Source organism: Schistocerca nitens, chromosome 3, assembly GCF_023898315.1.
Source record: "Schistocerca nitens isolate TAMUIC-IGC-003100 chromosome 3, iqSchNite1.1, whole genome shotgun sequence".
NCBI lineage: Eukaryota > Metazoa > Arthropoda > Insecta > Orthoptera > Acrididae > Schistocerca > Schistocerca nitens.
Genome location: NC_064616.1, coordinates 127,801,071 through 127,827,353, shown reverse-complemented (window position 1 = coordinate 127,827,353; position 26,283 = coordinate 127,801,071). Strand labels below are relative to the sequence as shown.

Below are 26,283 nucleotides of genomic sequence, written 5' to 3'. Positions count from 1 at the left end.
CCGGCATTTTAAGCTGACGGCAGAACGATTCTACTGCCGCCAGCGTACATTTCGCGTAAGAACCACGAAGATACGAGAAATTAGGGCTCATACGGAGGCGTATAGGCAGTTGTTTTTCCCTCGCTCTATTTGCGGGTGGAACAGAAAAGGAAGATTAATAGTGTTACCGGGTACCCTCCGCCACGCACCGCACGGTGTCTCGCGGAGTTTTTATGTGAATGTAGATGTAGATGTAGATTGACGGTCTGTATTTGGCCGGCTGGTCGATTCGTACAGTATCCAGATTTGTCGGTCACGTGGATGTGACAGTGAGGCGATGTCGAGCTGCACGGGAGCGCGAGGGGAACCGTACTCTTCGTCAAGGGCCCCGTCGACCGTGTCTCACCGTCACGAGGAAGCATCGCCGTATTTTGCGACCCCTCCAACGTTCTGACTAACAGCAGGGAATTGACGTCCCGTGCGTAGGCTGCAGTTAACACAAACGGCTGCGATTGAAGTGCCGCCGTGAGCGGGAAGCAGGAACTGGTCACGGATGGCGTCGCATCGTGATCGGCGACGAATGGCGACGTGGCCGTCGTTGGCGAGTATGGCAGACATCTGGGGAGAGATGCCATTTGTCCAGTGTTTTGGAGACACACGGCGGTGTTTCTCCTAGCGCCAGCGGGTATTCATTCAGGAATCTACTGGTTGTGATCGAGGGAACGCTGACGGTACAGCGGTACGTTGCACACACTCTGCGTGCTCGTATGTTATCTTTCGTGTGACAGTATCGTGGTCAGTAGTACAGTGCTCGTCCGCTCGTTGCACGTGTCTTTGTGAACTGTATGCGTGATGATGAGGCATTCCTGTGGCCAGCAAAATCCCCAGATCTGTCCCCGATAGAACTTGTATTAGACCATCTCGGACGTCATCTCCGTTGCAGTATCCGGAATATCGAGGACCAGTTACAACAGTAGTGAGCCAGCTTGCCTCAGGAGAAGATAAAATGCATTTACGGCAGCTTTCCCAACCGATTCAGTGCATGCGTCCAGGACAGGGGGTGCGACGATATACTGACCCGTGGGCTCGTACAGCCTACTTCTTTTTAAATTTGACCGAACTTTGTAATCACAGAAATAACGTCATATACCATCTCAACCCGTCAAGTTTCATTTCATTTCCTCCTCATCTTACGGAGGCTTTTTTTTTTTATTTTTGCAGTCAGTGTTGTGTGCCGTAGTTTTGCGTATTTTTTTGTCGTTGTCACGGACAAGCGTGGTTTAAATGAAAGGAACGGAGATTCTAAAACTTTCCACCACACCTAGCCCCAGCGTGTCGTGTGGTATGAAAGATGTAGTGTTGGCATTAGAGCCAACACCGTGTTACTAGAGGAGGCCGAAATGCACGCGTTTAGCTCACGCAGGCTGGCGTGAGGAGGGAAGGACTATACTGACGTGAGGTCTGGAACATGACAAGGAATTAGAATCAGAAAGCGGACGTAATTAGTTTGATACTTAATCCATTAATGATGAACGTCGCTCTTGACGGTGCATGAGTTACAATATTATCTGTTCAGAAGACATAGTAACTGAATATGGCGCCTTGCTAGGTCGTAGCAAATGACGTAGCTGAAGGCTATGCTACACTGTCGTCTCTGCAACTGAGAGCGTCTGTAGTCAGTGAACCATCGCTAGCAAAGTCGGCTGTACAACTGGGGCGAGTGCTAGGGAGTCTCGCTAGACTAGACCTGCCGTGTGGCGGCGCTCGGTCTGCAATCACTGATAGTGGCGACACGCGAGTCCGACGTATACTAATGGACCGCGGCCGATTTAAAGGCTACCACCTAGCAAGTGTGGTGCCTGGCGGTGACACCACAAAAGATGCATCCGAGCTAAACTCTTCCATCTCGCAGTCAGAACGGCATCAACATTAGCTCGTGTTATTCCTCATTGAGAAGCTTCTGAGTAATTTGGCATTCGATCATAAAATATACATCATATCCTCTCTTCCCTTTCTCAGCAAAATGCTGATGATTTCAATTGTCTCCTCCACTAGGATTCGAACCGACTACCTCCGCACCGTGCCACCGTACTAATACGCGTTAGCGACTTCAAGTATGGCTATTATTATTTCAGTCTGGAATACAATATTTTTCAATTTACTGTCTACGCGTCTAAATTCGTGAGAGTAAAATCGACGCCAACCACAGGAATCCAGCTTTGTCGTTAATTTTAACTTCATTCCTTACATATTCAAAACTGGAAATGTAATAGGAAATTTATAAACAATTCGGCGTAGATATATGGCAAATGATCCAATAGCTTGTACGTCATCATTCGTTAGTGCTGTTAAAAAAAAAAAAAAAAGTGGCAGAAGTTACAGTAAGCGAATTAGGTACGACAGAAAACGGAGTTCGTGCAACTAACGGACAAGAGAACGTCGACATGTTGCCAAACGCAATGCAGGGTCGTGAGATAATGAAATGGGCTGAAATCCAGTAACTGTTGTGTGATGTACGCTGTACACATTCGCACACTGTTAACGTTCCGCTGAACTCCAGCCAAAACGCTGCGACCCACATGCAGCACTTGCGAATGCCGACAAGGAGCGCTACTCGTTCAGTGAGGCGGTAGCCACCGTGAATCAGCATAAGGAGGGGGCTAAAAGGCTGTCAGAAGATAGTGTTGCTTCGTGGTAACGGGTGTCTGATCGGACTAGGGACACAAACAGCCCTAGGCACCCACAGAATTTTTTCGAGGCGGTACTCTAAAATTGCCATTTTTTTATGTAAATGAGTTTATCAGCTGCGAGATATTCATATCATTAGAACTAAGTTTTATGGGTGACACAAAAAAACTTATCATATCACAGAGAGTTAATGGCTATCCATTCAGTCTATACATATTACAATGATGGATGTCGCACTTCTCCTAATAAATCATTGGCCCGATTTCAACCAAACTTACTGTCTGGAAACAATTGGTTCAAATGGCTCTGAGCACTATGGGACTCAACTGCTGAGGTCAAAAATGGTTCAAATGGCTCTGAGCACTATGGGACTCAACTGCTGAGGTCATTAGTCCCCTAGAACTTAGAACTAGTTAAACCTAACTAACCTAAGGACATCACAAACATCCATGCCCGAGGCAGGATTCGAACCTGCGACCGTAGCGGTCCTGCGGTTCCAGACTGCAGCGCCTTTAACCGCACGGCCACTTCGGCCGGCTGCTGCTGAGGTCATTAGTCCCCTAGAACTTAGAACTAGTTAAACCTAACTAACCTAAGGACATCACAAACATCCATGCCCGAGGCAGGATTCGAACCTGCGACCGTAGCGGTCTTGCGGTTCCAGACTGCAGCGCCTTTAACCGCACGGCCACTTCGGCCGGCTGGAAACAATTGCTATGGGGGTAAGAACCACATACCCATCACAGGGATGGGGGCGAGGGTAGGGAAGTAGTGTAGTACACGATTCGCGAATATCCTTGATTTATTCATCCGTTATTTTAGAATGTGAGCGCTTACCGACTTGCAACTAACTTTGCACATAATTTCAAACATTTACTGAACTTTTTTACGAAGTGTATCGCTTACTACATTTTCGCTTTTCATGCAGTAAAACTGCCGCATAAAAATGAGGTTTTAATTTATTACTTCGTTGCTACCAACTGTGTTCGAGACGTTTCGCATACAGTAGTGACCACTGGATGTGCCTGTTAAAATATATCACTGTACGGCACATTGTTCACGAGATATGACGTCATAATCGTTGAGCAGCGTGTAGATGAAAGTGCAGCGTGAAATTCGATAGAGGTGTGTACAAGTACGTGTGAAGTATGTTAAATGTATGTGGAATATATTTGACATGCGCGTACTCCAGCAAATCCACGGATAAAAAGCTCATCTCAGACCCCTAGTACGATTTCAACAAAATTTGGTAAACACATTATTTACGATCTGGAAAGAAATACAGTGGCGGTAAGAACCACCAGCCTCCCACTGGGGTAAAGGTGATAACGTGGAGCCGGCCGCGGTGGTCTCGCGGTTCTAGGCGCGCAGTCCGGAACCGTGCGACTGCTACGGTCGCAGGTTCCAATCCTGCCTCGGGCATGGATGTGTGTGATGTCCTTAGGTTAGTTAGGTTTAAGTAGTTCTAAGTTCTAGGGGACTGATGACCACAGCAGTTGAGTCCCATAGTGCTCAGAGCCATTTGATTTTTGATAACGTGGAGAGAAAAGGGAGAGGAGGAGAAGGGCAGAGATAAGGGGAGGAGGACGTGGACAGAGAGAGGGGGAGGGAGAAATGGACAGAGAGAATGGAGAGCATGAGATGGACAGAGACAGGGGGCAGGAAGAGATGAGCAGAGAGAGGGGGAGGGTTAAATGGACAGAGAAAGTGAAGGTGAGAAGATGGAGAGAGGAGATGGAATTAGACGCAGGGTGAAGGAGATGGACAAAAGGAGGAGGAGTAGATGGACAGAGAGAGGTGAGTACGTCCGACTTACCTGTCCGTCTTTTGAGGCGACTGAAAAAATTGCATTCAGTGTGTATTGTTAAAATATTTCGACGTTTTGCGTGTGTCTCAAGGAGTGCAAGCCAGCAGTCACGTAGACGGAAGCTGGAAACCTGAGCAGAAAACCGACTCCGCGACATAACGCGTGCAGACAGTTCGTGCAGCGAGCAGTTGATGTTGCAGGAAGTGCAAGACTCACGACCAGCTGCACGCAACACTTCGGGGTGTGTTAGGATGGCGTTGCGGTGGAATCATTCCAGGGGTTTTCTACGTTGCCTCACTTCCTTTTTCGTCTTTTAGAGCAAGAATTTGTGACAGTACGAGCAGTCACGTTGCTGACAACGTGAGAACCGCTTTTTATTTTCCGCTGCCATAGGTTTTGCTGCTGTTAAATAAGCGTAAGCCGTTGACATTTGAGGAACACGATCTGGTCTTCATGTAGTATCCTGCCCACTCTTGCAATATAGGGTGCCTAGGAAGCTGTTTTCTCGAATCGCTAGACAACAATTCAAGCTAATCGTATTAATGGACTTTATTACAGTAATTTAAATTGACAATATTTATCTTTGCGTACTCAGAAAGATGTGCCGCAAGCAAATGGCGGCAAGCAAATAATCAATGTCCTTCGCTATATACAATTTCAATGCAAGCAAAACAGTACAGTTCATAAGTCACTGTTGTAGCGTTTGTATGACGGCTGTTCTTCCACTGCGACCGCGGCTTTTTGTTTTGTTTTGTGTGTGTGTGGGGGGGGGGGAGGGGGGGTTTGAAGTACGGCTTCAACGGTTGGCTTGGCTCTGAGCACTATGGGACTTAAATTCTGAGGTCATCAGTCCCCTAGAACTTAGAACTACTTAAACCTAACTAACCTAAGGACATCACACACATCCATGCCCGAGGCAGGATTCGAACCTGCGACCGTAGCGGTTGCGCGGTTCCAGACTGAAGCGCCTAGAACCGCTCGGCCACACCGGCCGGCAGAAGTGCAACGGTTGCTCACGGTCTTACTGTGTTGGTGGACGGCAAAACTGTTCCATTTGACAGTGATGCCATTCCAAAGACATCACCGGAGTGCACTTTGAAGGTGTGGCGGTGAGACTTGAAGTCTCTTACACACCTTCCGACGGCGAAAGTTCAGGCTCAAGGCATAACGACGAACAGCATTAGGTACCAACATCGGTGCTTTACGATGGTCGACACCCATCGAGTGGCCAAGTCAATACTGTCGCAACATGAGTAGCCGTAGGAAGGCTAACGTTAACCGTGGTCGGAATCGGAGTCCTCAAGGATGGTGAGAGGAACTGGGTGTCGGTGCCATTGCCGGGATGTCGTACTGCCAATGTTTTGTAAACCAGCGACCGTGTCGCGTAAGGGCTTCTACTTTGGCATAGAGACGCCTCGCCTTCTCTCGCATTGACGTTTTGAGAGTGGCCATGTCCGTTTCCTCGTGGAGGGTAACTACCTCGTGATGGGAGGGGCATGCAGGCTCCGCCGAAGCACCTTATTCTGCAGACGCTGGAGGGTCTGCATCCAGGGGGACTAATCGTAGCCCACGCACTGGAGACATACGTGAGGGAAGGGTGGACAACCATCCGGTAGAGCCGGAGCTCGGTGTCGAGGTTCAGTTCCCTGCTGGTGGGCCGCGGCTAGTCGCCACGGCGCTTATACTCTCTTCGTATAGGGGCCGCTCCTGTCTTGACGTCGCCCTAGTCAGCGTTCTATTGGCTGACGTCGTCTCACAGCCCTCTCTGCTGTAACGTTCCAGGCCGACGTCCTGGCACTTGATGTTACGCCGGAACACTTTACGTATATTTCAAATATTGCAGAAATAATGCCAAGTACAAGCGTCGTACGATGCACAAGCACAGTGAAACAGTTGTCGTTCGAGGAGGGGCAACTTTTTATGTACTGTAGGAGCGGGGTTCAGATTCCCACCAAGCCTTCCTGACTTAACTTTCATGTGGTTCCCGAAAATTATTTTAGACGAATGGAATGCCACGGCCGATTCCTTTTGCCCAATCCTCCTGTAATTTAGCTGCTGATGATTCTCGAATGACCTCGACGCGGTTAGGATTATAATCTTCCATCGATAGTTTTCTCTAGCTTCTGATTGTTGTTAAAGTTTGTACTGGGCGTTCAGCTCTGTTTTTCTCGTTCTCGACACCTTTCGTGGCTCGTTTTTTAATGCGTATACAGTCTTGTGTTGTAAATCAGAACTTTTTTGCACAGCTACTAGCAAGCAGTTGCGTAAATTTCTTTGTGTAGTAGTTCAGAAATAAGAGGATCGTACTGATATTAAAATTTTTGGGTTCACAAATCTGCTTTCGGTCACGCAACTTATTTATATATTTATTCGTCATGCGCAATGCTTTTGGAAGGCCTTCTTCGAAAGAACAAGCTGGATGGCATAAAATACGAAATGTCCCTAGATTTTTTACGGGTGTCGATGGTGAAGTATATTTCCTGATCATTTTAATTAGGTATTCAGTCAACACAAATCTTGCTGAGTTCGGGTGAATAACATTTCTCGCTGCGGACCCTGTTATGTAAAAAGCTGATACGATTTCCTGCAACAACACGTAAGCAACGAGCGTGGAGACTTTTCCTCTGACGATTGGGAGCAGCGGTGTTGGCATCTATGCACCCACTTAGCTTCTGAAATTTGGTTCAGTATAAGAGAAAGGCCGACTGTTTGCACATACCTCGTCGATTAGCTTCTACGTCGTAGGCGGCGGAATGCGATATAAACAGGCGCCTAGTTCTAAACAGCGTGGTGTTGCGTGAATGCGGGTAGAAAGGGATCGCCAAATGCGTTTGTGACGTGCGAGCGCGACGCGGCAGCGCGTGACCACAGCATCGGCGGTCCGCCTGACTGCCGCTTCACGCGTCCAGGCGCCGCCCCAACGGCTCCATTCTCATCAGCTCGCCTCGCCTCGCCTCGCCAACCCTTCGATTTGCAGACACACGCGCGGAATCTCTAGTTCACGTTCTTTTTTACTGCAATTTCATGCATACACTGGCACTTGCAGCGGTGAAAAAGTCACGGGGTAACGATATGTACATATACAGGTGGCAGTAGTATCGCGTAAACGAGGTATAAAAGGGAAGTGCACTGGCGGAGCTCTTATTTGTCCTCAGGTGATTCGTGTGAAAAGGTTTCCGACGTAATTACGGTCGCTCGACGGGAATTAACGGACTTCGAACGCGGCAAGGGACAGTCCATTTCGGAAATCTTTACGGAATTCGATATTCTGCGATCCACATTGTCAAGAGTGTGCCAAGAAGACCACTTTACGTATTACTTCTCACTACGGACGACGCAGTGGCCGACGGCTTTCACTTAACCACCGACAGCATTTGCGTAGAGTTGTCAGTGCTAACAGACGAGAAATACTGCGAGAAATCAATGTGGGACGTACGACGAACTTATTAGGACAGTGAGGCGAAATTTGCCGTTAATGGGCTATGGCACCAGACGACCGATGCGTGTGCCTCTGCTAACAGCACGATATCACCTGCAGCGTCTCTCCTGGGCCCGTGACCATAGCGGTAGGACCACAGACGTCTGGTAAACCGTGGTCTGGTTAGATGAGTCCCAGTTTCAGCTGGTAAGAGCTGATGGTAGGGTTCGAGTGTGGCGCAAACCCCACGAAACCGTGGACCCAAGTTGTCAACAAGGCACTATGTAAGCTGGTGGTTGGTCCATAATTGTGTGTTTACTGGACGTCGTGTTCCCAAACAACGATGGAATTTTTATGGATGACAATGCGCTGTGTCACCGGGTCACAATTGTTCACGATTGGTTTGAAAAACATTGTGGACGGTTCGAGCAAATGGGTAGGCCACCCAGATCGCCCGCCACGAATCCCATCGAACATTGATGGAACGTAATCGAGAGATCAATTGGTGCTCAAAATCCCGCACCGGCGACACTCCTAATTATGGACGGCTATAGAGTCAGCGTGGCTCAATATTGCAGCAGGGGACTTGCAGTGACTTGTTGAGTCCATGCTACTTCGAGGTGCTGCACTACGCCAGGCAAAACAGGTCCGACATACTGTTAGGAGGTGTCTCGTGACTTTTGTCACCTTACTGTATTTGTATATCAAACAACGCCACGGACTGCTACACTCGCGTTTTAGTTTGACGAACTACATTCTTTTTATGGGTTATTATACATTGCATTGCATAAAATTGGCACATTTAGCCTCATCTTATGGAAAAGAAATGTATCGCGTTCAAACGTGAGTGCCACAAAAGTGCACTCACACAGTGTCGTGTACAGGTGACAGTATTTCAATATTTGACGCCCATGTAACATGCATGTTCAGACATATGCCCACTTCCACCGTCTCCCCCTTCACCCGTGCCATCATTGATACGTATTAACAGGGACAGTGAAACATGAAGAAAAGCCAACAGCGACAGAAAATGGCGGCCTGGCGCGCGCTGACTTTGTGCTTCCGCCATGCACCAGTGTTGCCCGGTCACTGCTGGAGTACTCCTTGTTTTTTGTGTTTTACTGTCCCATTTAATACGTATCGATAACACGAAAATCCCACTGGGATCACTATATTGCACGTAAAATTACGCTTTAAAATTCATTTTGTTTGCAACGGGCAAACGCTTTCCGTCAACACTGGGCGTCGCATGAAGGATGTGATGAGCATTATTTGTTGGGACTGGCTCTAGTTATACATTGCAAAAACAAAGCTGGAAATATCTGCCGAAACAATGGAGCAAATGCGCGTGACAGCTCCGTATATATTTGCGTAGCTTGATCTCTTATCTTCACGGTGTCGGCATGTTAATCTGGTGATCTGGATTTGGTAGTGATAGCGATTGTATCTAGTCTGGTTTCTCTAAATGATTTAAGAGCAACAACTGCGTGGTTGCTTTGAAAAAGTGACGGCTGATTTTCTGATCCATCCTTGCCCAATACGCGCTTCCGCTCCGTCTCTAATGAATGTATCCTCGACATAACGTTAAACTCTTAATTTCTCTTCCTCACTAATATGGTGTACAAATGGTCTGCAGGACTTCGAAAACTATTTTAATCTCCAGCTTCTGTGAACTGATCTCCTTTCTCTCACTAGATTGTGGGGGTAATTTTTGTTATCAGCGACACACTAAGTGTTTTAGTGGTGGTGGTCTGAACCTAACATTCAGTTACTTGTAACTTGTGTTTTCCAAGTTATGTTTTTGTCGCCGATTTGCGGTACGCACTATTCCTACTTGTTGGTGCTGAGACTGTCAGTGGTATGTGTAGTTACTTTGCTACTATAATCTTGAATAGACGTTAGTAAATCTTGGTAGATCGCAGTGAAATGTGGTGATGGCACGTAGTGTACTAATCTTAGTACCACGGAGCACATCGAGATTCACAGTCCCATGCGCGGGGTGGCAGCAACAGCGATTTCTATGCCTTCACTCCACAGAACGCAGCGAAATGATTCACAATTTAATATAAGGCGTTGGCTCATAATTTAGTGATTAAGAACTCCTTTAGGTGAGTCAGATTCTGGCGGTAATAATTTTTTCCGTCATCGGGATTTCAGCCAGTCAGTTCTAGGCTAATGGCACTTCATTGAGGTCATGCAGAGGGGCGGTAGAGCGGTTACATTAACAATACCGCAATACTTTTGAGGCTCTTCATCGAACACAGATAATACTTAAATTTCTGTGTAGCAGTCTCGTGCTAGAGTCCAGTGAATACACAAGACGTTTAGCGATGAAGCACAAAGCTTTCGTTTGGCTTGTTAATGCTGCTGGGGACATTCGGTAGCCGCCAGAATAGCACGGGAAGTAATCCGGTAGGTAATGAGATAGCGGCGCCCACCGTGCTGGCTTCCTCTGATTCTCGTGCTACCGAAACACTCGGTAGCAGCCACGTTCAAACCCGGAGAATTATTTCTACTTTTTTCTTCACCAATGTCCGAGTAACTATCGTATGAAGTGAAGCAGTAATTTATATAAAACTTGGTTTGACCAACACAGGGCTTTATTAGGTCCGATCACAATGGATGTAGTGCGTCCTCTCGTTCATATGAACTTGCCATGGGGTCACCCATGCAGTAATTGATGACTGGGGAGGGGGTGACAGGAACTTCAATAAAACAAGATCTCTGAATAACTGTGTGACTTGGCATTGTTCTCGTACTCTCGGAAGAATAAAAAGGAATAATTGAGTTTAACGTCACATCGACAACGCTGTCATTAGAGACGGAGCACACGCCAGGATTACGAAAGTATGGAGAAGGAAATCTGCCTTGCCCATTTCGAAGGAACCATCTCGGCATTTGCATGAAGCGATTTAGGGAAATCACGGAAAACCTAAATCTGGATGGCTGGGCGGGGATTTGAACTGCTTTCCTCCTGAATGCAAGTCCATCGTGCTAACCACTCCGTCATCTCGATCGGTACATTCGAAGTAACGCACGGATGGAAGTCATATAAATCTTCGATCAATCTACGTTCAGTCTTCAGTTTTTCTATTACGTATCTGACACATTAACAAAATCTCACACTAACTGGTACGTTTTTGATACTGAAAATTATGCGTACTAAATTTCAGAAAGCGAACACTTCCTTTTGCCAAAGACCATCATTCGAGACTATAGGTAGTTTTGTATCATCTACCCGGATGGATGTTGGACCCGCCAGGTTAGCCGAGAGCGCTAATGCGCTGCTTCCTGGACTCGGATCGAATCCGCTCGGCGGATTAACGACGAGAGCCGGTGTGCCGGCCAGCCTGGATGTGGTTTTTAGGCGGTTTTCCACATCCCCCTAGATGAATACTGGGCTTGTCCCCACGTCTCGCCTCAGTTACACGACTCGGAGACATTTGACACACATTCGCACTATTTCATGATTTACACTAGACACAGACAGCTGGGTTACACTAATTCCGTCCCGGTGTGTATGGGGTGGCGGCAGGGTGGGTGTCCGCCCACCCCTTCAAAATTAATCATGTCAAATCCGTACTTACCCTGCCGACACTGCGCACGATGCGGGACAAAGACAGTAGCAAAAGAAGAAGACCCGGATGGATGTTGGATAGAGTGAATTTTTACACCCGCTCTGTGATACGTATTGTCTGCTGTATATAAGCAATCGTACGTGGTTATCAGACTGTTTTCAACTGGCCGATCTTGGCTCTTCTGCGTGATTCACAAACCCGGCTAACTCGCGTTGTTTGTTTATAAGCAGCAATGTAGAGTACGTGTGTCGCTGTGCCGATATTGCGCGTAAATTTGGAGCGATTCTTGAGTTTGCCCCGCTCGCACCAGCAACACGCCGAGCCAAGTCCAGCTGCGTTCAGATTATTTTCGGACTTCCAGTTAGCCGGTTAGGCACGGTAAGTGAGAGATGAACCTCTCATCGACGTCGAGTGCTATTCTTGTTGGACAAGGCTCCAGAAATAGAAAGACCGTGGCCTGGGTGGGAAATTATCCGTAGGGAAAGCACGGGAAAATAAAACAGTTATGCCAAACAGAATACGCGCGTTGATATTCGGGAGGAGGACGTTCAGTACCTGATCGATTGTTCGTATTAAGGTTTTCACTGGTCATATCGATTCGCTCATCTCTACAAGCGACAGATAGTGCTTTTACACAGTTCACGGGTAACTGCTTGTCTTACACAGGGTTTCACGCAATTCCTGTTACAAGCGTCTAGGGGACGCGACGTACTCTCTCCTTCGTCACGTGGAAGAGAACCTGACGACAAATATTCGAAAGATTGCCCATGCTGTGGGCTCCTGTGGAGCACACAGGTCACAGCTCATCGTCTTCGCTGTGTGCGTACTGTGAAGCGGGAGATTTGAAAGTGATGTATTTTAGATCGAAACCGTACATTTCTGGGCATAGGTTCCTTACCAAAACTTTATTAAGACCTTTCTACAACTCCTAGAAGCCCGTAACAGGATTTGTGAAACACCCTGTATACACCTAGTCAAATTCAGCAGAACGTAGGATGGCAATCGCTCCGCAGAATTCCCACGATTCGTTTTGTGGATGACCTATATCGTATGTACAGTTTGGAAAGTGTGTATGCGTCCTTTGTATTTATTTGTCTACTTTGCATATACATTACCGTCTAAAAAGTGAGGAGATGCATATTCCGCTATTGTGACCATTACACGGTGGTTAAGACATATTTTCCTGAAACCTTACGGTGCGTATACGCTGCTTACAACGAGCGCTCGATAACAGACAGCCTACGAGCACGTTAAAAGTCCATCGCAGATTACGTATTGAAACTTGTTCTTTGGATACTGGGCAAGAAGAGAGCTTATAACTTAGCCGGCGAAACGTAACAAAATAAAAGCAATATGAAACAGAATTGTCTTTTAGCGATGATACAATTATTTGATTGTCTCGTCAAGCTAACGATGCTAATGCAACATTTCTGTCGAGAAATGCGGTTAGAGTAACCCTATAAAATCGCCTGTTAGAATACGTCATTGCTACGTATCTTACGTTTATTTTAGCAAATATGGAAAGAAAAACGTTTACCGTGGGTCGAGTCATCTCCGCACTTTGCTGCTGGCCGAGTGAGCGGTAGCGTGTCAGCTCGTACGAGGAAGACGGCGGCGTTTTTATACGCGATGACCTGGAAATGCGACGAGACGGTGGTCGGCGCGAAGGTGAATGTCTGGGAGGCTGAGAGGTCAGGGCTCAGTAGGACAGCGGGACCGGTCGCGCCGCTCGGCACCAGTCGCCGCTGCTCGGCGGCTTCCGGAAACACGGCGCGTCTGCCGCTTGCCTGCTGCCGTTGCGGGAACCGGTCAGCTGCGCCTCAGCCGATATAAAAACGGAAAACGGAGCTTTCTCCGCGTAGTCGCTTGTAGAATGCACGAAATTTGGGACGAAAAAAGAGTGTACCTATGGTATAAAGTGGATTGGCGTTCTGTAGGGAGCACCTTGTGGACAGATTAGCTCAACCAGGGGGCGCTGGCTTTCACGGCTTTTAGGCAGCAGTGTTCGGATCGGGTGCTGTCTTGCTACAAAACTAACTCATAGAATGAGGTGACGAGCGACAGAGGAAGTAAGTGGTTGAATCGTCTCAAAATGACGATACGCTTTTAAGTTACCTCGGATGAGGTGAACTGTCATTGTTATTATTTACTTTCCACATCAGAACAGATCATCTTGGGATGGTATGGCGATCAATATTTAACCATTTCACACGCGTAGACATAGTTCTCTTGCGTAACACCATTCCAACGATGATGGGCGATGAAGGAACGTCATTGTAGAGGCTGGATTTGAATGCGATCCCTTGGCTTGGTGCAGCTGAATACAGAATGGGACATTACTGTCCCCGCAACTCTCAGGATGGCTGTCGGACAATTCTTCAGTCGTTTCTGGGGGTACGGAAGAGCCGACTGTACCACTAGTTCTGACAACCTACAGTGACCGTGCGCAAGCAGGTCCAGTCGAATGGACCAACCAGCTTCATGCAGGCAGCAGTCGCCTGTATCGAGCGGGAACTTCTCTCGCAGTCTTATTCTGTCACCAAAGCTCGTACAGTGCCAGACTTGTGTACTATCGTAATAGTTCAAACTTGCTAAAGAACAAGCTGTATTGTCGTACTCCGAGCTGCTAGGTGGCATGACATAATCACTGGGCTGTCTTCCAATGTCGAACCTACCGGTAAAGTGTGCAATAATTAATTCTCTGGGCTCCTTCGGGGGACATTATTCGAGTCCAAGAATGTATACTAAAAAGTTTACCGTGCAATACACTTTACATTGTATTAACATTTACTGTTCTTCAGTTAGAGGATAGAGCGCGGGAATAACGAGCAAACCATAAAAATTGCAGTTTTTCCTAGAGTTACAACGATCGTGGCGAAATGCGCGATGTTTATGCCATAATTTGTTTAAACGTCTCCGTTTGATTAAGAGGCTGTTTAATACCGACTTACGCTAAAATAAATTTTTCAACTTTGTGTCTCTTCAAGAATTTTTGATCTTAAATCATATCTCTCTGGCTGCTTTTCGATTCGAAATTTTATTATTAATTGTATTATTCATTTGATCGTGTTGCCATTAGTTTGCTAATAAAATGCCGAAATTTTATTTTTAGAGTTTAAATGTGCTACACTGACCTGTCGTATAATCTAGACGTTAATAGTAGTTCTGAAAACTAGGTTCAGCTGGGAAATTATCAGAAATATGACTATTTACCAAGTGCGACTTTATCGTGGCCGCTGATACCTTACCTCGCCTCGATAATGGGAAAAAATTATACGAACAGTCCTACTTGTTCCTGAAGATAAGGTTGTGACGTGAGAACATGAGTAGCTACAGCTTTGTGGGGGCCTTGTTGGCTGGGGGTGACCTTGAACCGACCGGGTGACCTTGACGGCACCCCTGTGTGAAGGCAGCTCCCCCTAAAGCCCGCATTCCCGTACCTGCAGCGCTACGCCGAGTCCATCCCCTGTACGCAACTCTGCTGGTCTCGATCAGCTGACGACGCCCCGCATTGCATTATAGATGTCTACGGTCTATGCGTCCCTCCTGCAGTACTTCGTAGCCACAACCAGGCGAACGTGTCATACAATGAGATACGCTTTTAATTTGCAAAGAGAGCAAATTTCTGGAATGCAGGCTGGCAAGAAAGATATCATTTACGGCCGAGCATCTTGCACCACCAGCTTCTGCAAACTCTGTCTGCACAGATTGAACATCCGTAGTCGTATGGCAATTGCTAAATCTGTGATCATCTCTAAGGATGCATTACCCAGAGAAAAAAGTTTTTACTGATACTATGTAAGATGGCTCAACCTCGACTTGTGAGGAGTCGAGCCTTCATCGTCAGTTTTAGAACACAGTACCTGGTACAGATTACCTCAGCCATTCTCGGTAAGTAATGCACTGCATGGCGAACTGTAAGAAATACCGTCGGAAATAAGTCAACGGTCGAATAATTTTCGAACAAGCGGCACGTGCATCAGCACGTCGTGTGTGGATTGTTAATGTTAGTTTAGGCATTATAGATGCAGCACTAGCTGAATTGGGACAAAGGGAAGGACAAATCTGCCGTAGCCTCGCCGAAGTAACTATGATGTAGGTAAACTAATGAGATACTGAATCGTGGGTCGAGGCCGTAGTTCGAGGCGTGTTCCTCCTGAAGCGATGTTCACTGTTATAACCATTTGGCCATTCATCTATGTTCTTCACAAAGATTTGGTCCAAGTGTCAATATGGACAAATAAATTTCTTAAGACTTCCTGACACGGAACAATATTTATGGTTCGCTTTTCACTGCGAACGGTTTGTAGTTAATTTTCGATCCATACAGCTCGTATGTTGTGCACTTGAATCCGTATACGTTTGGGGACGTCCAGATGACTTTCAAGTGCGTTCAACCACATTTGTTTCCATATGAGCCCTTCAGATACATTTCGTGCCTGTATGTTCCGAACGTCACCATAGCCGTAAGACGAAATGCTAGCGCCACAATTGGCATTTAAATCCGTTGATTTCCCTTGGCCTGAATGCTGCTGTGTCTTCTATGTTAAAACTGTTCACCTCTTCGGCTATACCTTCATTGCGAAGTGACCTCGATTTGAATTGGGGGTGGAGGTGCCTCCGGTATTGCCGTCACGCGGTTTGAACAAAACCTGTTTCATGATAAGCGGCCGAGTTTCATTCGTGCCATCTCCGGTGGTGTCTCGTCTTGATGAAATTTCGCCTCAATATAATGGGTGCACATTTTTAAGACTTAAAGACCCTGTTTCAATTATGTTGCATAGTTTCAGTTATAGTGTCAGGCAGTGTGAGGAATGACCATTTCATTACACTGATAAGTCGAAGGGAAGAAGGAATGGCTGGGCAGGGAAACATTCTTTTTTTTTTTTTTTTCTCGAGTATATTGCCGTTGTCTGGTATCAGAGAATTATCGGGATCCGGTTCGTTATAGGGGAATAACCTCAGCTGCCCTATTGGCGTTAAAGTGCAGCAATGTAACGTGATACACAGAGCACGGGACTCCAGGTCGCCGCTCCAGATTTGCGTCCAAAAATCGTGACCGTCGCTTTCCCCGCCACCAGTTCCCACCACACTTGTCACACGGAAGCTGGAGTCACGCCATCACAATTCTCGCTTTTCTCTTTCTCGTGTACATGTTGCAAGAAGGAAACCATTAAGAAATGTGAAAGGGCTGACAGATTAGCACCGCATTCCTTATTTAGTATTTACTGTTTCGTACAGCCTCTCCTCTTTTAGCCATTGGAAACTCCTCCACATTTCGTGGACGTTTACGAATAGTCTACTGCTTCGTTTTCGCAGTTAAGAAATCGGCGACTGGATTCGAACGTGGGCGTACTTCTTTTGGAAGTGATGCACGTGAAGGACATCCCAAAAATGCGTTCACAGATCAAATCATCGTCGAAGTGGACAGCACGGTAACTGATGACCAGCGATTAAAGGTGGACGAAACATTTCGCGGCGTGAGTATATAATATATTTCACTCGTATAATTAACTACGAGAAAGCTTGTGAAAGACGGGCATCGCATTAGTTGAATGATGGCCAAAAGCAATTTCGAAATAGTTTCTCAGCCATGTTAGCACCAGTATAAAAAAGGTTTACGGCGGATGAGATTTTAAGTCAAAATCGAAACACCAGTCAAAGCAGGCATAGTAGATTTCTTCTGCCGGTGAGGTTATGGCCAACGTTTGGCTACGAAAGGGAGTCTCCTTAATGATGTGTAACACAAAAACTGGTGAAAACATCGTGTATATAGCTACTAATGCACAGTGCGTGGCGAACGGTACATCGTACCAGTAATGTAGATTTTCCTCCCTGTTCCATTCTCGTATACAGCGAGGGAAAACCACTATCGATCTGTACGTCCCCTAATCTCTCGTATTTATTCTCGCTGTCCTTGCGCGATATATATGTGGGTGGCAGCCTAATGGCCACAGTGTAGTCTTCGAGTAAAAGTTACTAAATTAGTTTCCAAAAATTTCCATTCGAGTTCTCCGAGCATCTCTTTTATAATTTCGTATGGTCTAAACCGACATGTTACGGTCCGTACGATCGTCTACTGATGCGGTTCAGTGCTGAACGCCTTTCGGAAATCTAGGAAGACGTACGTATCTCGGAAAAATGAACTGAAGGAACATTCCCTCGTTCACCAGATTTGGGACCTTGTTTCGATGAGCATATAGGAGGAATATAATACGTGCGAGCCACAAGTCCGAATGACGTTTTGAGTCGAGTAATTGATGATCCAGCATTCTTCAGATTTGAACTGAACTCACTGGAAAAACATTGTACGAAATACCCGGGGCTATAAACACAGTCTTTCGGCAGCAGGGCGAGAAATGTTTTATGTAGCGCGTTACGGTCCGCTCGTCTATTCGTAGCGAGCAGGCGATCTAAGGAGATGCGGAGTGTCGGCTGCCAAATAGAGCAGGATCCCGATAGAGAGCACGGAGAAACGGTGGCCGTGCTTTCCTCGGCCGACCCCGTTGCGCCAGTCTGCCTGCGGTCGCTGCGCGCGCCACACCTCTACCACGGCTCGCCGCACCACTGTGCTCGTAAGGTCTGTTTCTCGTGCAGCTATCACCATCGCTTGTCGTAAAGGACTATTCGTCCAACTCATTAGAGTAGTGGAACGCGTGCTGTGCCGAAAAGCGTAGGAGCAAAGAAATCCTGTGGCGTATTTATACTAAGATTCCGGCGTCGAGCTTGAAGCGCTTCAGGGAAACCTAAATAATCCGAATGAGCGCGCGTGCATTTCAAACAGTCCCACCCCCGCCTCCCCCCTAATCCGAGTTCGGCGACTTAACCACTGCACCACCTTCCTCTAACAGTTCATTCGGAGAAATCGTGACTATTTTCGTTGGTGATCTACATCTTAAGGAACTCCTGCGAGCCATTCTTCAGAGTTTCTGGCACATCAGTAACCCTTATCAATGCGTGACGAAAAACGATCCATAGGCAAACTTCATAATCATCACAGGAGACTGGCTCTATGAAACAGCGCGCGCGCGCACACACACACACACACACACACACACACACACACACACACACACACACACATTTAGAAACAGACAGGCAAGAGTTTATGTATTTAGCTTCATAGTATCCAAAGTACGTGTAACTCGTAACCAATGCCTCATCTCGGTCCGACACACAGTTTTAGCTTTTCAGTTACAGTCGAATATCCCGTACTTTTTGGACTCATACTCAGAAAATAACGTGAAGTGTTACGACGTACTTGCCATACGACTGTATACGAATTCTGTTAGTAACTTCAGTAATCCGATTGTTGTTGTTGCTGTTTCCAGTATGTGTTGAATATGTCGCATGGTCTGGGGTAGCCGGCCGGTGTGGCCGTGCGGTTCTAGGCGCTTCAGCCTGGAACCGCGTGACCGCTACGGTTGCAGGTTCGAATCCTGCCTCGGGCATGGATGTGTGTGATGTCCTTAGGTTAGTTAGGTTTAAGTAGTTCTAAGTTCTAGGGGACTGATGACCACAGATGTTAAGTCCCATAGTGCTCAGAGCCATTTGAACCATTTTTGATCTGGGGTATGAGTCTGATGCGATTCCCAAATATAGAAAACAGTGCACTATGCGTCTATCAAACATTTGTTGCATTGTTACTGTTTCGAAATAAGGAAACTGAAGCCGGCAGAAAACCGCGCCGAATCGTATTCCGTTTCTAAGCAGTGGCATGTTTTCATTACTCAGAGATGTAAAACAGGAATCACAATAATGTTTGCCCAAACAGGTGTGAAGAATCACAAAAAAGGGGAAAACACTGTGTATCTAGTGGGCGTGGTAAACTTCGCTCCCACGGCTGGCTACGTTTTGCGATGTAAGAACAAGTTAATAAATGTTCTGCCCACGTGAAACGGTAAGGTTGCATTGCGGCACAGCCGATGATGAATGCCTTCGCATTACATGTTCATTCACAGACATGTCTCACCGTATAGGAAAATCACTTGCTCATAGTCCGTGCTGTGCCAACAAAAAAATGCGCGCTTCCGTCATGTCCTTCGTTTATGTTACTTGTTCTATCTCTAAGGACCTCGATGTCGACGTGATTAAGCCTCTTTCCTGTTTCTGTGCTTGAAGCTGCCGCCTTACGATTAGGTTGTGTTGGCACAATGAAGATATTTTCGAAATTCTAGTTGAAAATTATTAACTGAAATCGAATTATCTGTGCAATCAAAAATCTGCCTCGTGTTCAGTGCACAAGGTTATTAGGAAACTTATAACATTTTTTGTGGCTCCAGTTCGTAACATGGCGTTCGTTGACATACCATGCTATTGAAAAATATGGCACCCTATTGCTTTTTAAGCACTCTGTTGCAATGCATTAAATCAATGTAGAATTGCACAGGAAGATTAGGGAGTTAACACCGTGGCAATATATGTCATTGCAAAGAGAAGGCTTCTTGCTTAAGGATGGACCAAGCACTCGTGCGGGCATTAGCTTACCGATTCACAGAAAATACAGGAAAACAAAATTTGGATGACTGAAAGGGGGATACGAACCCATATCCTTAACCTCTGCAATACCTCACTTGGGCCTAGTAAAAATGGAGCGGGAAAGTGTTATATGTGATCTCATTGCTTTGTTCTGTTACGTTTTGCACTGGGTGTGCAATGCCTGATACTGTAAATGTTCGTAAATATTTATTGTTCACATCTGAGGAATAAAACTTCAGAAAGATTAATGGTAAAGTAATCAGCGCGCGTGTATGGCATTAAAATGTAGGGGCACGGTTGCAATTACAAAGCTGATGCGCCTCTTATTATTTCGAGTCTGTCAAGTGAAAGAAGTAACTCAATAATTTTTGCACGTTGTGGCCGCGACCAACCTAAAGATAAAGAATCCACCAATACTTCCTGCGTTCCTGTCTGTTTGCACGTGCATACAAGTCAACGTGCGCTGTACCAGATTGGGCACTTTGTGTGTACTGGACGAGCCCAGCAGAAGTTCTCCCGCTTCCTAAATATAATGCGTCACCACCACCTTCCGTCGCTTGCGAAGACGCTGACCCTGTGAAGTGTCCCATGCGTTCTACGCAGCATTTTAACTTCGACTATAGCAAATCTCATCGTGAATGCCCAATATAGTAATTTTATGTGATGTTTCATCTTGGTAGGTGTTACTACATGGATGTTTCGTTTTGCAGACTCTTCATACGAGAAGGCTTGTCGGCGAGGCAGCGCTCCGGCTACCCCCGTTCTCAACAGCCGGGGCTTGGAACTAACGCCATCTAGGCTTGTGGTGAGTACTTATGCAGCATGTCCAGCGAAGGAATCGCTGATTTCAAAATTAAAATTCGTACAGCTTTTACAATAAACACGTCGTTTGTTGCACTCTATCGATTTTAGTTTTCGAAATATTTATGCAGTAGTTTCGAAATAGTTCGAAAAGCTGCTAACAGACAGCGCTATAATTCACAATACGTAGTGCCTATAAATAGTTCGTCGGAGCTCAGAGGGATCAGTTCCATCTTTGAAACGTGAAAGGAATTAGCGTACCGAAGAAAGAGGTTGAAAAAATGTATTTCATGTAACAACGTGGTTTCCTGGTACTGAAGTGCCACAGGTTAGAACGCAGTCCTACGGGAATAAAGTGCAGTTTTCGAACAGGATTTAATTTTCCGAAAGGAGCCGATGCGAAAACCATTCGCAAGCTCTTCGTCAAATTCCAACGGACGGGCAGCGTGGGAAATGCTTAGCGGCTAACGTTGGACCCAGGCAAAATGTAGTTTCTCCTCAAAATGTCGCCACGGTTTCTGGAATTATTCAGCAAAATCCAAGGAAATCCGCCGGAAGAATTGCAGCACAGACTGGTTTGATGCGTTCCAGCACGCATAAAATACTGAGACACATTCTACATACGTTTCCATTCAAAACCCAAAGCCGCCAACTTTGGAACAGAGGGCTGCCTTTGTGAACCAGATTCTATCAATGAATGATAATGAAGGATTTTATGTTGGCTGCGTCTGGTCCACAAATGAGGTACACTTCCACCTGGAGGGAGTCGTGAATAAATAAAATTTGCTATTTTGGGGTTCCAAAAAGCCTCATTTGTGTGAAGCGAAGCCGGCCTCGGTGCCCTAGCGGTTCTAGGCGCTTCAGTCGGAACCGCGCGACTGCTACGGTCGCAGGTTCGAATCCTGCTTCCGGCATGGATGTGTGTAATGTCCTTAGACCTACTTAAACCTAACTAACCTAAGTTCTTGGGGACTGATGACCTCAGATGTTAAGTCCTCTAGTGCTCAGAGTCATTTGAACCATTTTGATTAGCCGAGCGGTCTAAGGCGCTGGAGTCATGGACTGTGCGGCTGGTCCCGGCGGAGGTTCGAGTCCTCCCTCGGGCATGGTTGTGTGTGTATGTCCTTAGGATAATTTAGGTTAAGTAGTGTGTAAGCTTAGGGACTGATGACCTTAGCAATTATGTCCCACAAGAAAAAAAAAAGAAAAAAAGAAAGAACCATTTTGTGAAGCGAAGCTACTAATATTCTCCCAAAGTTAGTGTTTGGGTTGCGACATGCAGCAGAGCCATTACTGGCGGCTTTTTCGCGCGATATCTCTAGTGTACGTTACGTTGCAATTTTGGAACAATTTGTTGCCACACAGCGTCAAAGGATCGACCGAGCACAGAATGGTTAATGGACGATGGGGCCAGACAACATCACACCGAAAAGATGCTTCGCTTTCTCGGCGAATACTTCGGGAGTAGAATCATTGCGTTCGATTATTGCAACTTTACTGGCGCAGCGATGGATTGGTCTCCATATTCGCCCGTGAGACAGTACAGGATGTGATGGCAAATTTCATTGCTCGCTTGCGCCATCTCCGTACTGCGAGTGTTGGACATGTCGAAGAGATTGTGGCGTGATCGCAAAGGCTGCTTGTAGAGAACCAGTTTAAATATGCACGCAGATACTGTACCAGCTGCACAACTACAGCACCATCTGTTGACAGCTTTTCGAACTATTTCGAAACTTCTGTATAATTTCTGTAAAAAAATTATTGCAACTTTCACAATAAACATACTTTGGGTTGCATTCGTCTATCGATCTTAGATTTCGAGATATTTAATTCTGAAATCAGGGACTTCTTCGCTGGAAACCCTGTATCCAGATGTAACCCATACAAATGTCTAGTTATCCACTAGTGGATTTGAATAACTGATGAGAAGCGTATCTTGTGGTTCAGAAATTCAACTATTTCGCTATCATCTCCCGTTTTTTTTTTTTTTTCCTTGTCAACGCTATTAAGACGTGATGAGCCACGTGAAAAACTTTACCCAAAAAGAGACCGCACGTGCTAAATGTGTGACCTGGGTTTTTGTTTTTAGATATCAATTGAGGTTAAACTACGCTATTCTATGTCTTCACATTTAGCACAATTTCCGCCTCTCCGCGAAAAATTTCACTACACCCACTGACAGGTCTTATATTACTGTCCTTGCGTTTTAAAAAATCTCCAATGTCCTTACTTGGCGAGATGTAGTGCTATTGCGCTGGACACTCGTTCAGGAGAATAGCACCCATCCAGATTTAGGTTCTGCATGATCTCCGTAAATCGCTGAGTGAAAATGCCGGGACGGTTCCTCTGAAAGGACACGTTCCATATCCCTGTCTAAATCCGAGCTGATCTCCAGCGGGTTCGTCGTTGACGGGATCTTTATCCCATTCGGGTTCCCTTACCTTGGACGTCGTCCCATTTATAAAAACTCGTTATGTGTTTCAGTTAAACAGTAGATCAAATACAAGAGCGTGCTGAAAAGTAATGCCACCGATTTTTTTATGAGAAAACTCTCAAAGCTTTTTAAATAAAACAAACGTTATTGACATTCTACATCTGTATTCATTCTTCATGGCTACATATTTGCGACCCTCTGCCACTAGACGGCTCCAAATTGTAGCGTGTAACATGGCGGTGTGTAACGTAGCTATGTCAGTATTTGGGGAACAGCTTGCTGTAATCGAGTTTTGAATTCGAAGAGTTCGTCGACATATGGAGCACCATCTCGTTCAGCATGACAATGTCACGCACGAGCACAGTGACATCTGTAACAATCCGACGCCTTCGGTTCACCGCCATCAGCCACCCTCCATACAGTCCCGACTTGGCCCCATCCGATTTTCACCTGTTTCCAAAACTTAAAGAACACCTTAGAGAACTTCACTTTGATAGTGATGAAGCGGTACAGGCAGAGGTGAGATTGTGGCTCCGTCAACAGTGTCAGACATTCTACAGTGACGGTATCAACAAACTTGTCTCTCGTTGGGAGAAATGTGTTCGTCGTCAGGGTTAGTATGTTGAGAAATTAATATGTAGATATGAAAAATAAAGATGTAGAATGTTAATAAAGTTTGTTATACTTAAAAGCTTTGAGAGTTTTCACCTGAAAAACTGGGAGACATTACTTTTCAGCACGCCCTCGTACTTAAGTGTAGTAACAATACAAAAAAGTAATCCCTATGCGTAATTATTGAAACCCGTTTCATCCATATCTTGATCCTTAAGTGAAATATTAAACATTCACGTTACGTGAAACACCCTGTAAATCCAAGAGGACATTAAAGGAAATATGTAGTTTCAATTAGAGCCTTATTCTACCTGGGAGCAGTCTGAGTGAACGGATTCCGTTCCTTGCTTGGAAGTTCCCTCTGCGTGTCTCTATACTAGCAGCAAGGTGGACAGACTGCAGATATTTTTTTCTTTTTTTCGGTTCTCTCTTTGTCGTGTATGACAACGTAGCTTTTGGTTGTGCTATGAACATATATGTCTAATATGTAGTAACAAGTCGTCGTTGTGGCATTCATTTATGTCAGCCTGTCTCCGTACGATCTGCGGATTTACAGTCGGCTTCACTTTTGCCGTTGATGGGATGTTGTGCAGAAGTTTACAGAAGTAGTTGAATTTTTTTCTGTAGAGAGATTATATCCAGAGCTTATGTTCTTAATCGTGTTCTATATTTTTTGACCTCGCACGCCGCAGTTATCGCTGTTGGACGCAGAATAAAGTCGAGTGGCGCGGCGCCTAGAAACTACCGTTTGCATGTCTTCGTTGACGTTTACCCAGTGACGCATTTTTGAGCTTCTCAACTTCAAACATATTTCAATACTAGATGGAGTGTCTGAGGTCGTCCTCTCGCAATACATAGTCCTTTTCTTCTGCTTCTGCAGTGCGCCTCCATCCTGTACGACATGAGTAGTGTGTACCGACGTGACTCACGTTCTTAAATGGTGAAACAGACATTTCTGTCATCCAGGCAATCATTTTCACACAGTCATAAAAAAATTTCGGGTTTCGCCCAAGAGACCAGGAAAATACGTAAATTAAAAGCGAAGAATAATATTTTTTGTAATGTTCCGAAATTCAGTATTTCGCTCGCCTCGAGAGGTACGAAATCTGTCATTACTGACCAGTTCAATTGTTTTTCTTCTGCCCACATCGCGATCGTGTACGAAGTAATAAATTGTATTTACTCATTCGAGGCGCTATTCTATATTACAAAATCAAAGCCGTAGCTTCCAGTAAACGAGTTAGATTCATTATTGAAATCAAGTGAAAAGAGTTGTAGGAAGAAATAGCGAACTAAATGCAAGTTAGGACGACTTGTGACACGACTAGAATAAACTGTCTCACAGTGTAGCAGGTTATATGAACCTTAGTGAAAGCCATAACTGGAGGCGACGTCTCCGCCTTTCGTAGGTTGGCAGTAAGTGAAGAGCTGAAACGAATCCGGCGGCGCTCAGGAGATTTGAAACCTCGGCAGGCTGGTAAGCTTCTTTGCTGGGTTTCAGCGCCTCCCGTTGCACCGTTCCGGCACACGTACACGCCTTAGGAACAGAAAAAATAACATCTAGTTCACCCCCTGCCAGCAGATACTGGAAACATTTCCTTCCTACAGACTAAGATGGGAAACTGTAGCTCTCTTAAAGAAGGTTCCAGATGCGGAAGCCTCGCAGCGTCAGTCATGGAGTGATGATAATGTACTAGTATACTTTCGCAAAAATAAACTCGCATTTAGTTTCAGTCTACACAATCCTCTAGTGCAGTGTTCAATGTTGTTGGGAAATTCACCCACACGAAGGCTTTGTTGTAGTAGCGTCTGAATTCTAACAGGTGATATACTGCCTGTAAGCGTTTTAGTCAGCTAGATTTTGTCATTGTCGAATAGGAATAGCAGTACCAAGTATTTCTATAATATAAACTAAAACACGTTTTCTCTACTTATGAGAAACTAGGGCTTAGTATTTCGATGATGTGTTGTGAATGATAACGAGGAAGTACTTACAGGTCACCTAGTGCAAGAAGTCCGCAAAATTGCTTTCTCTCTTGTTAGCTCATGTATGGAGTTACTTTACTAACTGATTTCGTTTACTCGAAATACGGTTACGATGTGGAACGAGTCAGCTTACAGGCTTTTGATATATGAATCTTTTTTTCATGCAAGCCCAACCTTTTCATTCGCGAACGAATATATAAGCCTACAAAAATGGAAAATAAATTTGGTTGCGGTCTTTTCCCCTACAGATACTAAAAGGTTATAAATTGCTGTGTGTTAATGGATTACAAGGAGTTGTCAACAAGGAGCATATTCAGTTTAGTTTTAAACCTGACTTTGCTATCTATCAGGCAGTTTACATCACTGGGTAGGTAATGGAAAAATTTTACAGCATAATTTGCAACTATATGGCCCAAATTCAGTATTAAAGAAGAGCAATGAAGTTTTTTCTTAGTGTTGTATTTATAGATTTTATAATTAACTTTGATCTCTGATACATTAC

At 45.6% G+C, this 26,283-nt stretch overlaps 1 protein-coding gene across 1 annotated transcript in view; it reads left to right on the top strand.

Annotated features, from left to right (window-relative positions):
* Positions 1–26,283, top strand: part of LOC126248071 (ras GTPase-activating protein raskol-like) — a 406,601-nt gene that overhangs the window by 347,534 nt on the left and 32,784 nt on the right. Inside the window, exon 5 of the mRNA XM_049948722.1 lies at positions 20,659–20,753. Within this exon, the coding sequence (XP_049804679.1) occupies positions 20,659–20,753 (95 nt within the window). The remainder of the gene's footprint in view (positions 1–20,658; positions 20,754–26,283) is intronic.